Consider the following 16,167-nt stretch of genomic DNA (forward strand, 5'->3'; position numbering starts at 1 on the left):
CCATGGCCCAGTACCTGCTTTCATTTTCCCTTGCATTCAGCTGTGCCATTGTGTCTCCTCCTGAGGACGCCCAGGCAGGAGCAGAGCTGAGCAGGCAGCAGCGCTCCAGCACCGGCAGAGCACAGGGCCGCTGCCCTCGCTTGCTGCTCAATAGCTAAAGAGCTGAAATCAAGTGCCTCCCGCTCCAGCGATCGGTTTGGAGGGCTGCAGAGGTGCAATGGGCATTGGCAGCATGGGATGCCCCATCAGTGCCCACAGGCCGTGAGCCAAGTCCCTCCTGCCTTCCCCAGGACCAGAGTTGTGTCCGGTCCAAGGAATGCTGGCAGCGCTGGTCAGGAGCGCAGGGCCCGGCAGAGGCCCACCATGGAGGGTGTGAGCAGGAGCTGCAGCGCAGGACGGGTCGTGCCGGGCTCCGCACCGGAGCACCGGGGGCTGCGTCCTTGGCTGGGCCCTTGGCTTGGTGGGGGGGGAGGCAGGGAAGGAGGTGGGGGTCCCAGGTGGGCTCCATGCCCCTCTGTCAGTGCAGGTGGGGTGTCAGTGGCAAAGCCAGGGCTCACCTCAGATGGTGGAGGGGAGGGAAGGCAGCAGCATCCCTGTGTCCCTGCAGGGACTCACTCAAAGAACAGTTTGAAACCACTGGAAGTGTTCTTGTTCGCAGTTAATGTGGCTTTATTATGAATGTGTTGGGCTCCTCTCTCGGCAGCAGTTAGTTACAGAGTGTTTCACACGGAAATGAGCAAAAGGACAGAACTTGAGGAACTGAATTCAAAAAGAAACATGATGCTGAAGAAAAGAATCAGGGCTCTGTTCTTAAGACGTTTAGCGTAGAAGAAGCTAGGAGCACAGGTTGCCATTTCAATACAGTTAAGACGTTCACTTCTTTAATTATAGGTTTAAAATAGTATTTTGTACCTATTACATACAGGAAGATTACGCGTTGTTGCCCACATGCAGAAACAAGCAAAAGCAGAGTTTAACTCTTTCTCTCTATAGTTTTGTATTACCTCTGGCTCTGGATGGGTTCTGCTGGCTCCTGCAGGCTCAGCAGGGGCAGAATCTTTACAAATTGGCATTTTTACAAGGTTTTTTTTCCCCGTAGTCTTTTAAGATGGAGGGGGGGAGGGGCAGGTGAGGAGAGGGAGGGGAAGGAGGGAAGTTGAAGGGAGAAAAGGCGGACGCAAAGGACTGAACAAAAAGTGTGGCGCCTCGAGGCGGAAGCAAACTGGTGCAGGATAAAGGTGTCCAAGCAGCACGGCTGCAGCGAGCAGCAGCACCAAGCACATGGTTTTCACTGGAACACGTGCCAGTGACCACACTCCTGCCTGGAGGACGCAGGCACCTTGCAAAGCCTCACTAGTACTGCTGCTTAGTCACAATTGCTTCAAGTTTAAAACTGAGAAACATTCATGTGTGGGTCTATCTAAAGTTAGTGCATTAGCTTTTACACCTAGCCACGCTTCGGGATCCAGTCAATGAGGGGCACATTCGTTCCTGCACTGCTGGCAGCAGCCCACTGCAGGTGAGCCAAGAGCTTCCCCCCCCTCCCCAGCAGTGTCCAGGGGCAGCAGGAGCAGCTGTGGTACCACCTGCAGTCGCTTGCCATAACCAGCACTCATGGGCACTGACCCCATTGGGTTACAGAGAATGACATTTATTCTTCTGGCAGACACACTGTGATTCCATGGTTAAAATGAGTACAGCACAGGGCAGGGATTTGCTAAGTCCCCGAGCGAGCTGACATGCTCCTAACAAGGGCTTTGCTGAACGGCTGGCTGCAGCCAGCCTCAGCCTTGCGCTGCAGCCGCTGCGGTTCAGACGTGGCCGCGCCGGCTGCCGGCAGAGCCCTGCTGCTGCCAGCAGGTTCTCTGTGGCCTTCGTATGTTGCTGTTCAAATTGCAGCACCTAAATATTTGCACTGAGAAACCTCTGAACTAAGAGCACATGGTGTCATGTCAACATATATAAATTAAAACATTAAATCCACACAAAACTCAGCTTAACATCAAAAAATAAATATATAAATTAAATGCAAAATAAACAATTTCCCTAGAAACTCCATTTTAATCCTAGGAGCAAGTTTCTAAGCAGCGTTTTCTTTGTGTCAGCTGCCAGAAAAGAAGCACTGAGACGAATGGGTCCCAGGCAAGCACAACACAGGGTCCTGGATGTTTATTATGAAGTCAGACCTCGGCGCCGGGCCAAGCGCAGTGGGTGACACAGCAGATGGAAATACCTTTGAGCTGTATGTCAAGCCTTGCAGTATTGCTGTCTAGCTCATCCCTCCTTCCCCAGAGCACACCCTACTGCCACTCTTTGTCTTACAGAAAGACAAATGCCATCTTTGTGATAAGTCCTTCTTGCAATGCTCTCAGATTCTAACATTCCTGCTGCTCTCCTTGCAGGAGCTCCACAGCTGGGGAGGGTCTGAAGACTAAGGAGGCTCTGGGTGACTGTTAGTAGCAATGATGCACTCGGGGCATGATGCTCGTGCCAGGATGGCCAGCGAGCAACACCCACAGTAGGTGTGCCAGCAGCGGGCTGCGCGATGCACACAGCGCTGTGTGACAGCACCTCTGCTACGCTGGCAACAGGACTCTGCTTGTCCCTGCCTCTGGTGTGGAGGGCTGAGAGCAGCTACACTTGCTAAACTACTCACCCCAAGTGTTTTTGGAAGGCGTTCTCTTTCCTTACACCACAGGTTCTGTTCCCTGCATCGTGGACACGTGGGGGGACAACACAAAGCTTGAACACAGCTAAGAGGTCGGGCCAGTAGCATACAGGCAGCAAGGGACCTGCTGCTGCTGCAGAGCTGTCACATGCCAGCTACACCTGCCAGACAGGAGCCTCTATCAGGTGGGTTCCTCAGCTGCCTCACCACAGTCCTCAAGCAAGCCTTTGGTTTACAAGGACAGGGAGGTTTCCCATACATCTTAGGCAAACGGTGGCCGGGGTTGTTTCAGCCCTTCTACTTCAGAGGGGGCTGTAGTTGTGCGTTTGGATACTCTCTTTGTGTGACTCCTCAGGCAACAGCCCCTCTGTGCCTCCTACTGTCACACTGCTGATGTGCAGGAGTAAGTCGGCCACTCTGTGAGTGCAAAGCTCAAGTTAGCAGGTTAGGAATGTGCTCGTCGTAGCAAAGAACAGGTTGAACCCTCTCCTCCCACCTACGTCCCCAAAACTGTCTTTCATCCCAGTTCCTTGATCATAGCCAGCAGGTGAAGCAGGATGCTACAACCAAACACTTGGGACAGAAACCCGCAGAGAGAGCTGGCAAGCAGGAGTACAGGACCCTTGCTCAGAACACCACCTGTATGTTCAGGATGAGAGATGAAAGAATTACCTTCACTGTTACTTTACAGCTGGAGGGTTTTGCCTTCCCTCATTTCCTAGGTGCATTTTCTTTGCAGATTAGTTTTCTTCTCTGTCCCCCTACCCCCCATGCACTGTCTACATGCAGCCGCAGCACTTCAGCCCTCACCAGAAAGATGAGGTTTGTGGTGCTACAAGTTAAATGGCAAGGCAGCCAGGAAGAGAGTAGAACAAGCTCTCACAGCAGCAAGGCAGCCAAAACAGTCTACAGAAACGGTACAGGCAGCCAAATAAAGCAGGGAAAATGAAAGTGCCCCTGGCCTGCAACTGCTCTTGCACAAATTCTCAGCTCAGTCCAGAATATTAGAGCCCTACACTTCTTTCTCATGGCATCCAGTGCTGAGCTAGATGGATACCCAATTGCCTGACAAATGGGAACCATGTAGAGGACTAAACCAGAGAAGGACTGGACTGTGATTAGATGGTGTCTCTGATGTTGCATCGGTGATTGGAGAGTCAATGGATGAACGCAAAGTGTGGAAGATTTAGAATTCGATCTTACAGGCTGGAAAAGATTCATCCTGCATCACAACAGTGCTGCTGCTTGCCAGTACCATGATGTTTAGCTCCTGCTGTTTCTCATGGGTCTGTTGGTACCATTCTCGTGTGACTTCAGTATCATGTGTTGGAATCAATGTCACCTGGGAAAAGAAAACAGCAGAAATGGTTGTCTGAGAACACCTGCAGTGACAAACAATGCCCACAGGAGCTGAGGCTAAAATTTCCCTTTCATTTTGGAACACTGTACCCTTGGTACTTCTTGTTCTATTTAATGTCTTTCAGAGGTCAGGCTCTCTAAGGCAGAGCTGGTGCTTGCTTTATTTTATGCACTACCAGCACAATGGCTGCAAACTGGCAAGACTAAGATCTTAATGATGAAAACAGCTGCAGTGCAGGGGAAAGCATCACCCTGTGGAGCTCCTGAAACATCCTTAGAAAGATCCCTCAGTGTGAAAATGAACAATTCTGAAAGTGTCACTGTTAATGGCCTGACAGTAGGCTTTATGTGCCTACTGACCCAACGTGCAACTTTAGGACCTTGAAATCTGAGGTTGCTTGATCTGAAAGAACAGACACACTTTCTTGTACCTGGCTTCAGAAAGAGTGCCTACCCGGAATGTCCTGCAAACTGAACTGAGGAAGAACTATGGGTAAGAACACTCTGGTTTGAAAGCACTAATAAAAAGTTGCTATTCAGAAAGATCGTCAGTGAGCAACAAATGCCACTGAGTGTGGGAAGCTGTGATGAAAATACAGACTGTGATGGTGCTTGTTCTTGCTTGAGGAAGACAAGGAGGACTGTATGACCACTAAATGCTTCCTCCCCTCAGAAGGAAAGGAGGACTTACCTGCTTCCACTCACACCACTTTGGGGGTGTCCTCATCATGGGTACAAACAGTTACTCTTCTGAGATTGCAGAGCAATACTTCCCCAGCACCATTTGCTTCCTCTCAGTATGTCCTCATGTACTCCCTCTGGGTATCTCTGTGACACACACCTCCTTCCCAGCACTTGCGACACAAGTAGCATCACACACACTCCTTGGCATTCCCGTGACCTACCTGCAGGTTCTCCCCCCACTGAGACTTCCCCTCCAGGAGGGCATCCAACACTGCACGGCTTGGTTCTCCATTGGCTGCATCATTCCCACTCACAACATAATATGATGCTCGAACCCGCTTGAAGAACTCTGGATCCGTGTTCTTTCCACTGCAATGGTTGGGGACGTATGCCAAGTCCACATAGACAGGTGGACCCATGGGCACAGGCAAACTGCTCTTAGGACTATTGGAAGCTTCAGAAAAAAAAAGAAAAAAGAAAAGAAAGGCTATCAAAACCCTTCTGGAAAGGACAAACACTCAAATTAACACTGAAGGACTTGCATTCCAGAAAGCTGCATTTGCCCAGCAGCTGCAGCAACAAAGTTAAGATTTATCCCTTTATCTGCTGCTCAGAGGTGACTTGGGTGTATTTCTGGACCACTGCTGTCACAGCTCTTTGAAGGGAAAGGGAGTTCTGCTGTTCTGTGGGGAGAGACTGGAAGTGTTTAGGCTCAGAAGCTTTTCCTGAAGAACGGAAACAAAAATCTCCATTATTAGCTTTTGCAGAGTTGTCGTTCCAATCAATATTTAGTACTGAATTTTGTTGTTTTTTTGCTAAAGAAACCCACTGTGATGGACTTTATATGCTATCCTAAGGTATTACAGTAGCCTTCTGGATGCTCCACACTGGCTTTCTGCCATCCCTGTGAATTGCTGCCATTCCAAGGACTCCATTGCTCTTTCCTACCAACCTTTCGTACCTCTTTTCTTCATTTGCTGCTGCTTACATTTATGAGATGAGGGATGGTCAAACAAGAGCTGTTATACTCGGCAATATATGCGCATATATACACACACACAACCCATAGAAGGACTGTCCCTCCTCTCCCTCCTGCTCTCTGTGGAATCACAGAGGCCTCTGTCCTCTTTTTCCTTCCATATATTATGGTCTCTGGGTAGTCTCTTCTGTGAGCAAAAAGCCACTAACTACAAGGATGGACACCTCATTGTGCTGCCTGGCTGCTATACAAAGAATCCCTTCCTTTCCCAGACAGTCTTACGGATGCCGACTCCTTGCCCCAAGTTTGCTTTGGGCAACTCACAGCACTGCTCCACGCACAGCCTCTACATCCTATAACTTTGTCTCAACCCTTCCTTCAGACTCACATATCCAGGCACTGCAACTTGCCAGTTCTTCTGTGCAGCACCTCCAAGATATGACTGTTCTGTACAGGCACTCTGTTAATACCCTGATGCAGGCTCTCTCTTGACTGCAGCCTATGTGCTTATCAGTTGATCATGAGCATCAGCTCTCTCAGCTGTCAGTTCAGTCCACATTCCTTTGCAGAGCCCTCCTGGGCCTAGCACTGTGACCACTTCACTGCTCTGGCCGCTACTTTCCTCTCACTCCCCACTACAATGAGCAGCCCCTTCATCAACCATGTGGTTTGCCCATCACCACTGCTGCCAGTGGCACCATCTGTCAGTGACACCAGTTTGCCTCTCCTGAGCTGTATTTGCAACACACAAGCACAAGGGCTCTCTTCTTGTCTTTCCCTTCAGCTGTTCTCATGTGAGAGGAGCTTCCTGTAGCGCCCCTGCAAACCTTCCCCCACTTCTATTACACCCTCTCTTTGCCGCAGTGTCTGCAATGGGCAGCCGCTAAGACCGCAGACATCAGCTGGTTTACAATTTTCTCCATTCTTTAGGGTGCCCAGAGAAGCTGTGGCTGCCCCATCCCTGGCAGTGTTCAAGGCCAGGTTGGACACAGGGGCTTGGAGCAAGCTGCTCCAGTGGAAGGGGTCCCTGCCCGTGGCAGGGGCTGGAGCTGGAGGAGCTTTAAGGTCCCTTCCCACCCAAACCAGTCTGGGATTCTCTGATTCTACGGACATGCATGCTTAAGGAAGAATTTCTTACCAGGGTTTGTTTTGATGCCATTAACAAGGCTCTTGCCAGGGTTGCTGTGGCTGCTCCGGGATAACTCATCCTCTGGCTGCACCATTCCACCGCGTGGTTTGGGCTTTTCTCCACCATCTCTTTCTTTCTTGGCAGTGACAGATTTTGGAGATTTGTCCGATGGCTGTTTCACAGGAGTGGGGGACCGTTTCCCTTTCACATCTATTTTACGGGCAGGTGAGGAAGACTTGGTCTTGCTCAAAGGCTTCCTCACACCTTTGTTCTTCTCTTTAATGTCTTTCTTGGAGATTTTATCAGTTCTGCTCATGCTTTGCTCATTTACCAACATATCAGGGTCTACCATGCAGACATCAGGGTGAGGAGGGTGGGGATGGGGATCTACCATTGGAACGGGCTGAGGATCATGGCTCGACCTAGAACTGGTGTGGTGAGCATTCCCAACAGCTTTGTCCACTGGGAGGAAATCGGCATCTTCGTCCGAGTCCATGTTGGCATCTGCTGTGATGGACGGACATTCCTCTGTCTCAGGTGGGACATCCGAGTCTGACTGAGAGGTTCCAGAATCACTCACTGATGTTGGAGGAGTTTCCTCCACTGTGGCACTTTGCATGGGGCTACTACCAGTGTGGGGTGGTCTTCCTTGCACTGAAGGATGACCATCCTCTTGTGAGAGGTCACTATCCTCAGAGAGCTCATGAGGGCTCGGGTTGATGAATGAGGGAGAGAGTTCTCCTTTTCTGTGCTTGTATTCACATGAGGAGAATTTCTGTCCACAATCAGAACTGCTCCTTAAATGTGGCTCCATCTCATGGGAAGCATTTCCATGGTCCTCTGTTTTTCCACCCCTCTGGACATCTGGGAAAAAGGGCTGGAAACTGTGTGCAGGGGACATCAGAGAGGAAGGACGGCTCTGCCTCTCTGTGTCCGCTTTGCTCGCACATGGAGAAAAACTGCTGTCAGAATCGGCACATGGCTTTTCATCTTTTGCTTGTGCTGCATGGTATGTACTTTGGAAAGCTTGCAGACTGGTGCTCACCTCTGTTGGACCATTGGCTGTGGTTTCATCTTTGGCTGTGGGTTCATCTTTGTGCTGATGATGAGGAAATGATGTCAGGACATCAGGGAGAGATGTCAGTGTCATCGGGTGTTCTGCAAATGGTGTCTTCTGCTCTGGGCTGCTTACACAGGGTTGCTGTTGTTTCTCTGCAGGGAATGGTGTGGGGTCTGAGCTCTGCCACTCCTTTCTGCTTGATGAAATGCTGTCACCCATGCCACTGGTGAATGGAGAATCGTGTTCTTTAGCAAACACAAAGTCTTTGGTTTCAGCTGTATGTGTTTTCACAGCACTATCTGGAATCTGTGGAGGCACATCCCAATGACTCCTGGTACCTGGTTCCTCTCCTGCACCTGTGTATGTGGAAAGCATATGGGAGTAGAAACTTTCTGCTTTAGTCGGTATCACAGGAGTGGTAGCTTCAGATGAAGGTTCCTCTGACAGGCTGGAAGATTCATCTTTCAGCTGATGTTGGGGCACAGCCTCCCTTTCCACAGCTTTGGAGAACAACTTATCTTCTTCATATGGACTCAGTGGTGAGAATTTGGCAAAAGACGAGTCAAGGCTGCCGATTTTCTCAGGAACCTCCAAGCACTCATCTTTCTTCCCCTGATCTGACAGCAAAGCACAAGCAGCCTTTAAAGGAGGAGAGATATCCCCAGAATGGCTTGCCGAGGTTTGCTTATGTCTGAGCATACTGGATGTTTCACTCTTCCCTAGCAGGGAGCATTGAAATCCCGCACGGCTGTGTGTCGCCGTGCCCTCTGCTGTTGGGCTCTTTTTGAATGCCTCTTCCTGTTTTCCAGAAGCAGATGTCAAGTCTATGGCTTGGTGCTGGCTCTCTGAGGCTGCTGCTGCACTTGGATAATCTGTTACACAAAAATGTGATTCTTTTGTGGAATGTTCAGCAACTCCTCCCTTTTGTGAAGAATCTTGTCTTAGCTGGCACACTTCTAAAGTCTGCTGAACTCTGCCTATGTCTGGCAGGTCCCTGTAACCAGCAACGCCTGTCCCCACAACAGTGGCTGATGCAGTTTTCCTACTTCCATATTCCTCTTTCCACGCTGGATCAGAGGGTGACGAGGCAGTAGAACTGGGTGAAATGGACTCCTGACGCGTGCTTTGCAGAAGGGGTTCTGGTACATGAAACTTGTCCATCTCTGAGATGTGTGCATAGACTGTGCCTGTACCTTCAGCAGGGCTGTGCAGTTTAGACTCCTTCTCAGATTTCTCCTTAGCACCTTTTTCTAACTCTGAGTCACTCGTGCTTTCTTCTCCTTGACCTGCTTTCTCATAGTATGTGCCTTTGGGATTTGATCTTTCAGATTTCAGGAACAGAGATACCTGCTCCTGGCTGGACAAAAGGATGTTCTCATCTGGACAAGCAGCATCAACATAAGCAGCTGATTTTTGTTGATAAAATCTATCAGTCATGTCTGTGAGAGAGGCAAATGCTGTGCTTGCAGATGATGGGTGCAGTTCAGAGTCCAATTCTTCTGGCAAAGCAGAAGACACCTGCAATTTTTCCTGCCCTGCAGATATCCTAGGCTTATCTCTTTCAGACAAGGGCAAGTATCTTTCATGGATGTCTGTATAGTCAAAGGCTGAATCTGCTTTATCTTTAGGGGATGCTGGAGATGACAATTCCTTCTCAGCAGAGGTATAAAGGCAGGACTCCTCTTCCTTTGCAGAGACATAAAAGCTTTGACCTTTTTGAGAAATCAGTGCTGTTGCTGGCATCTTGTCAGTGTGAACCGGGCTGTCTGCACCCTTGGGTTTGAATGGGGAGGACCCAATGCCAGACACAATCATCTTCTCATAGATGTCAGCATACTTGAAACTTCTTTCATCAGGGTAGGGAGTTGGTTCTCTTTCTTCTTGCTCTTGTCCTGTAAAACTGTCATCACCTCTGGGTCTGCAGACTCCTTCGTCATAGGAATAAGGCTCAGGGGAGCTCATGGAATAGGTCTCTGGAGGATATGTCACTCGGCTGGCAGAACCTGCAGCCTCAGCATGGCCCACGGCAGCACTGCTTTTTTGACAAGGGCCTTGTCCTAGGAGGGGGTGTGCATGCTGCCCTGACCCTGGAGCACTTCCTTCTGGGGATGCTGCTATATATTCATATTCTGCTGGTCTTGTAGATTGCAACAGAGTAGATGCTGCTGCCATCTGCTCTTTTCTTCCTGTAGAGTCATAGAGACCTTTAGTGGATTTACAGTCATCCTCTTGTTTTCTCTCTGACTTGTATTTACAGTCTATTTCCTGATACAAACCACTGATGTCTGATTTCACTGATTTCTTCTTCAGTGGGACTTCCTCCTGTAAAAGTGGCTTGCACTGATCTAACTGGTAAGGCCTCTCTGTTTCTGGTGGTGTGTCAATCTCCTTTTCCTGAGTGGTAGCTATTACAGACAGGGGAGATGCTGTCAGTGCTTGGTCTAGTGACTTTGCGTAGATATCTAGGGCAGCTTTCTCATCATCATCTAAGTAGGAGTAATCTTGTTTAGATGTCAAGAGCAGTTCTTGCCTTTGTTTGTTTCCAGCTGATGTTTTGGCCTGATTTTCCTCACCAAAGACGTATCGAGAAGACAGAGGAGAACTTTCCATTTGTGTTCTTTCTGGGAGCGTGATGTCAGTAGGAACTGTTTCCTCTTTCTTTGTTTCTGATGAAGGTTTGGCACTCTTCTGTGTGTCTTCTTTGTAATCACATGCTTCTATCTTTAAACATGCTGTTTCTGCTTGCTGTAGCACAGGTTTGTCTTCAGCATGGCAGAGATTCTCATCCTCTTCCTTGGGTAACTGCCCTCGTCTTCCAGCATCTCTTCCTTCCTGCAGATACCCATATGCAGAGCCCCATATTTCCCTTTCTGCTCCCCTCCAGGTGTGACTGGCAGGCACTTTAGGAGACAGGATCTCCTTCTCTCGCATTTTAGGAGAGGATTTTGTTTCATATGCTGGTACCTCGTCCAAGAATGTGCTCTCTCGCTCTTTATCGTACCTCTGCCTCCTTCCCTGAACAGGTTTCTCCTCTACCTCTTCTGGGAACCACACTTTCTTCTCACAACTTAAATCTTTCATGTAAAAGTCTTCCATTTCCGGAGATTTTTCTTCTTGAGCTTCGTTGAACCTGCAAGGTTTTACACCTTCAGCAGAAATGTGTGAGGATGTTTTATCCTCAGTTGGGCTACATTCTGTGAAGTGTAAGCCCTTTGCATCTGGAGATACTTCCTGAGAGTCCAAGCCTGCAGTTCTTCCCCTAAATGGACCCTTTTCTGATGCAGAAAATAAACTGCTGTCATCTGGAGACATATCTTCAGTTGAGCTATCTCTGAGTGATGTGTCTTTAACTGAGCTACTTTCTGGGCAAGGAAAAGATTTTGACACTTCTTCTGTGAGTTCTTCGCCAAAAATTTTCAATGATTTTTCATATGTAGCTGGGCTCCGCTCTGTGAAATCCAGGGATTTTTCAGCTTCTGAATGGAATTTAGCAGTAAAGCCAGACATAGCTTTTTCTTCTGTGAAACTGAGAGATTTGATGTCTTCTGAAGAAATTCCTTTAACAAAAACATCTGAAGAGATTTCCTTGCTGGGGCTCTCAGTGAGAGAAATGGATTTAGTCTCTTCTGGAGAAATGTCTTTAATGGAGACATGAGAAGATTTGTCTTCTTCTGAGGTGTCTCCTATGAAATACAGCAGTTTTCCTTCTTCTGCAGTCACTCCCTTGACAGAAATATCCGAGGACTTTTCTTTACCAATACTTTCTTCTGTAAAAGAAAGCGATTTGGTGTCATCTGGTGAAAACTGTGAAGATTTGTCACTTTCAGATTTGCTTTGGCTTGTGAACTGTGGAGGATCCACGCTTCCCGGAGATGTTTCTGTGGTAGAGAATGGCTCAAAGGACAAGTGCTCTGAAAATCCCACTAAACTTTCTGTCACAGATTTAGTTCCTTGCTCTTTTTCTGGCTCCAGAAATGTATCTGTGCTGGGGTGGAGCCACACAGGACACTCCTCCTTCTCCCCTATCACCACTGTGTCCTGCTTATGGTAGGAGAGCCAGGGCAGTTCCTCCTTCCCCAGGGGTTCTTCCTGCACCTCCTCTCCAGGAGACACTGGAACGTCACTGCCCAGGTCCAGCTTGTGCTGTACAGGTCCAGGCAATTCTTCTTCATGTCTATATTTTGCTGCAGATACCTCATCTTCTGCGAGAGTTTCACCCTTGGTTCCCTCCACCACAGCAGAAGTTTGGCCTTCCAATTTCTTGGCAGCATCATCTTTTTGTTTTTCAAATAGATCTGAATCTACTGTTTCTAGTTTTTCCTCCACTGGAGACTGGTAGAAAGGTGTGTGTCCTGCACTAGTGGGGCCAGAAGTGGTGGGAGAGGCCATTTTGACTGTACTGTCGTCAGGACTCATGCATCGTTCTTCAGCCTCTGCAGCATCAACCTGGGGAAATGGTGTTTCTTCAGAGGATAGTGGCAGACCAGAAGTTTGCATCACTTGCGTGGGATCGTTGATTAACATGTTATCAGGACATCCTTGGTGAGCAAACATGGGGGCACTGTAATGCCCCCTGAGTTTCTCAGGCATTTCAATATTTGGAGTCCCATCTTCTTGTTCTTCTTCATCTTCTACCTCTTCATGACGATCCTTTTTTTGAGCTTCCAGTTTTCTCTCTCCTTCTGCTAACGCTTGGAAATCTTCAGGGGGTGGAGATTTAAAATATTTGTCTTCCTCCAAGGATGATGTAGGAGAGATTGTGCCAGCAGAGGGAACATAGTCGAGACCTTGGGTTGCTTCAGTCCTAGAGGAGGGCATGCTGTTTACTGTGTCTAAAAGTAGAGAGCTTTTCCCAGTCTCTTCTGTCTGTGGTGCTGTTATAGATGCAACAGATTGGTCTTCTGCTACTGAAGTTGCAAAAGATGAAAGCTTATCACATTCTGTAATGGAGGTAGCAGAGGATATATGTTCCTCCTCAGCTAGAGGTGCTGCCACAATGTTTGTAGGATATGCCAGGATTTCAGACTCCTGGCCAGCATAGCCCTTGGCTGAAAGGTCAGCAGTAGGCATGGCCTGTATTCCATGTATCACTTCAAAAGAGCCTGGGTGGTCAGGAACAGAAATGTCATAGGCATTGACATCGTACTTCAAGTGTGGGATCCTCTCTTCCTGTTCATCATGTATTTCTTCATCAGAAATGGTCTGCTCTGTTTCTGAGTATCCTGGGATTGTTTCATCTTGGATATATGACACATGTTCTGCTGTTGCCCCTGGTGCGACTGGCAGACTGCTCAGATATGACTCTTCCTTTCTTATGTCCTTTCCAAGTAACTTGGTTTTCTCACCCATGTCACTAAATTCTTTTTCCTTTTCTGTAGTAGTAAATATTTTATCCTCCCTCTCCTCCTGATTCGGCTCATAGAAGTTTCTGTTCTTTTCCTTCTCCTCTACCTTCACAGGGTGTTCTTCCTTTTCTTCCAGTTCTGCCTTTTCTATCACATCTTCTCTCTTTTCCTTCTCACCCTCTTCCCGTGCCTCTGTCCCCTCACAAGTCTTTGTTTCTGTTTCCCTCTGCTTTCTGTCCAAAGGGATTTTCTCCTCTTCCTTCTTTTCTTCCTCTCTGAGCACTGATGATCGAACACCCTTTGCTAAGAGGTCTGTCTGTGATGGTACCTGTTCTTTGTCTGCCAACAGCTGAACTTCCTTGTCCTGCTCAGCCTTTGCCTCACAGTGCTTCACGTCACGATTTTCATCTATTGCTCTTCTTTCATCCTCTATTTCTTCATCGAGTCCTGCTCTCAATTCTAGCTGAGGGACTGTCTTTTCCTCTGCTGGTGATGCTTTTTCCATATCAGTGGTAGTCAGTGCCTGATCGGAAATGTTTGTTTTCAAAAGCAGATCCACTTCAAGGCAGCTCTGAGCAATCATGTCAGCAGAGTCTTTCATCTCAGTTTCAGATATTCTCATGATCTTATCACTGACCTCAATATCAGACCCTTCTTGCGTCACCTGCAAGGCCTCTTTCTCCTCATGCTTCATTTCCTCAAAGTCCTTTGTAAGATCTTCTGGTGAAGATAGGACTAACCTCTGTTCAGCTATGGAAGCCTCTTCTGGCTCCACCTGTACAGGTGCCTTCTCCATTGGTGACATCTTCAGGTCAGCAGGTATTTCCTTTTCAGGTTTGATCTTGATCTTCTCAGTTTTGAGTCTGCCTGGAACTTTTGCCTTGTATAATGTTTTTCTCACTTCTGGGGTAAATGGTTTTAAGTCTGGTTTAGAATTTTTTTTGGGCTCTGGTTTTGTATCTTTCTTTTTATCCTCTTTCTTGGAATCCTTTTTTAACTCTTTGTTTCCATCATCTTTTTTTAAGTCCTTTTTCTCCTTCTTAATCTCTTTCTTTTCTTTGTCTTTCTTCTCCTCCAGTTTGGATACTTTCTCTTTGAGATGCTTTTTTCCAACCTTGTCTTTTGCCAGTTTTCTTTTCTCAGCCTTCAGAGCATCACTTGTCTCTGTCTTTATCTTTTCGTGTTTAACAGGTTTCTCAAGAATTTTCTCTGAGTGTTCTTTAACCTTTTTCTCAATTTTAGCATCCTTTATGACTTCTGGTTTTACCTCCTTAATCCCCTCCTCCACTGCTTCTTCTTTCTTAGCTTGCTTTGTCACAGATGGCTTGGGAGAAGACTTAAGACTCTCTTTACTGTCAGTTCTTTGTTTAATTTTGGTCTGCTTCAGCACAGGTGGAGGTATTCCAGAAGTGATATCCTTCTGAGTAGCCACTGGGTACCTCAGAAAATCCAGGTGCTTGAGTTTCTCAAGACCTTCCAGTATCTTATTTTGAGGAGCATTTCCAGGAAACAAAACCCTTACAATTTTCTCTGTTGGGCTGGCTGGAAGCCACACTACCAGGGCTGTGATGGATGTGAGATAGGGAACAGAAATTTCACCTTCTTTCCCACTTGCAAGAATTACGCCAGTCTTTGCTTTACTGTTACCGGCCCATTTCTGCATTAGAAACTGCATTTCTTTACTGTCCTTGACAGGATTCAGTATATACATGTCCAGTTTACCCACTCCCATTTTATGGAAAAGTGTGATAGGTTCAATGGTACTGCTCAACACCCTGTACAGAGGCTCTGCTTTAATGCCTAGTCTGCTGAGATACTGCAGTGTCAGACAAGCTTCTTCGATGCTCCTCTTTACTTTCATGGATGATTCAGGCATCTTCAGTTTTTCAGGAACATTAAAGAAAACCACCCCTAGCTCAGGAGAAATCAGGTTCTTCATCCAGTCACTGTAGTTGGTAGAGCCCTGGGACTGTTCCTCCTCTTGCTCAGCAACTTTCCGCTGCAGCAGCCCATTGATGCCAGGTAGGTTGTCTGCACCGATGTGGGTGAGCAGGATTGAGTCAATCCTATCCAGGTGCCTCACCAGCTTCCAGAAGCAGGATTTTCTGTCAGAGCCGCCATCCACAAGGATGTTAAACCCATTGACAGCAAAGAGAGCAGAATCACCTCTTCCCCCAGGGAAGATGTAGCAGCAGGGCTTAGAAAGCTTCAGAAAGCCCCCTGAGGTGGGTGGCTCCAGGAGATCAAATGGAGATGGCACGTCAACTGTCTCAGAGACATATTCTGCAAACTCAGACACCCCATCCATTTCTGGCAGAACTGGATCAGGATTCAGTTTCAGATTAATGATTTCCTGAAATCGAGGATGTCCAAGGTTGCTCCAGTCTCCTTCTCCCAAGCACGACACAGTAAGGGAGGCCTTGATATCTGAGTCAGTGTCACTGAGAATCTGGGTGACCTAATGAGACAAACACAAGCAATCAAAGGTCAAATACAGCTCTGAGACCAATTCGGCACTTCAGAAAAAAAAAAACCACAAGCCCTTTGCTGACAGGAAACACTGGGGATAGATTAAACAGTCCAAAAGCAAAAGCCCTTTGCAAATAGTTGCATGGGGCCATGTTCTGCCCTCCTTTGAAATTCTTAATGTTGACAGGCTGCTCCGCTTCCTGACCGTTGGGAGGGCACAGTGACAAGACCTCAGGAAAGAAAAGGAAAGCAGGAACCAACTTGTCCTCTTTCCTTACCTCTTCCTATGTAACCTGGGATATCAGTGCCTGGCTTGGGCTCAAAAGTGGAAGTTTCTGTTTGAGTTGTGAATTCTAACCCTGAGATACCCTTTTCAATCATTGTCTGAACTTACCCTTGGTCATTGGCTAGTGAATGATCATACAGCACTTGGCGCAGTTTCAGTGCCATAGGACTTTCTTTTTTATTCAGACT

The 16,167-nt window shown here is 47.7% G+C and overlaps 1 protein-coding gene across 1 annotated transcript; it reads right to left on the bottom strand.

Moving 5' to 3' along the window:
* Positions 1–3,854: 3,854 nt before the first annotated feature.
* On the bottom strand, positions 3,855–15,547 carry MAP1A (microtubule associated protein 1A; the record flags this gene model as incomplete). Its single annotated transcript, XM_080626495.1, has 3 exons — positions 6,829–15,547; positions 4,933–5,165; positions 3,855–4,010 (listed from the first exon to the last, which is right to left on the bottom strand). Exons 1-3 carry the CDS (start codon positions 15,530–15,532, stop codon positions 3,855–3,857), a joined length of 9,093 nt encoding a protein of 3,030 aa, XP_080482621.1. The 5' UTR covers positions 15,533–15,547.
* Between the last annotated feature and the right edge of the window lie 620 nt (positions 15,548–16,167).

The sequence above is a fragment of the Psittacula echo genome (assembly GCF_963264785.1).
Source record: "Psittacula echo genome assembly, chromosome: 10".
Taxonomy (NCBI): Eukaryota; Metazoa; Chordata; class Aves; order Psittaciformes; family Psittacidae; genus Psittacula; species Psittacula echo.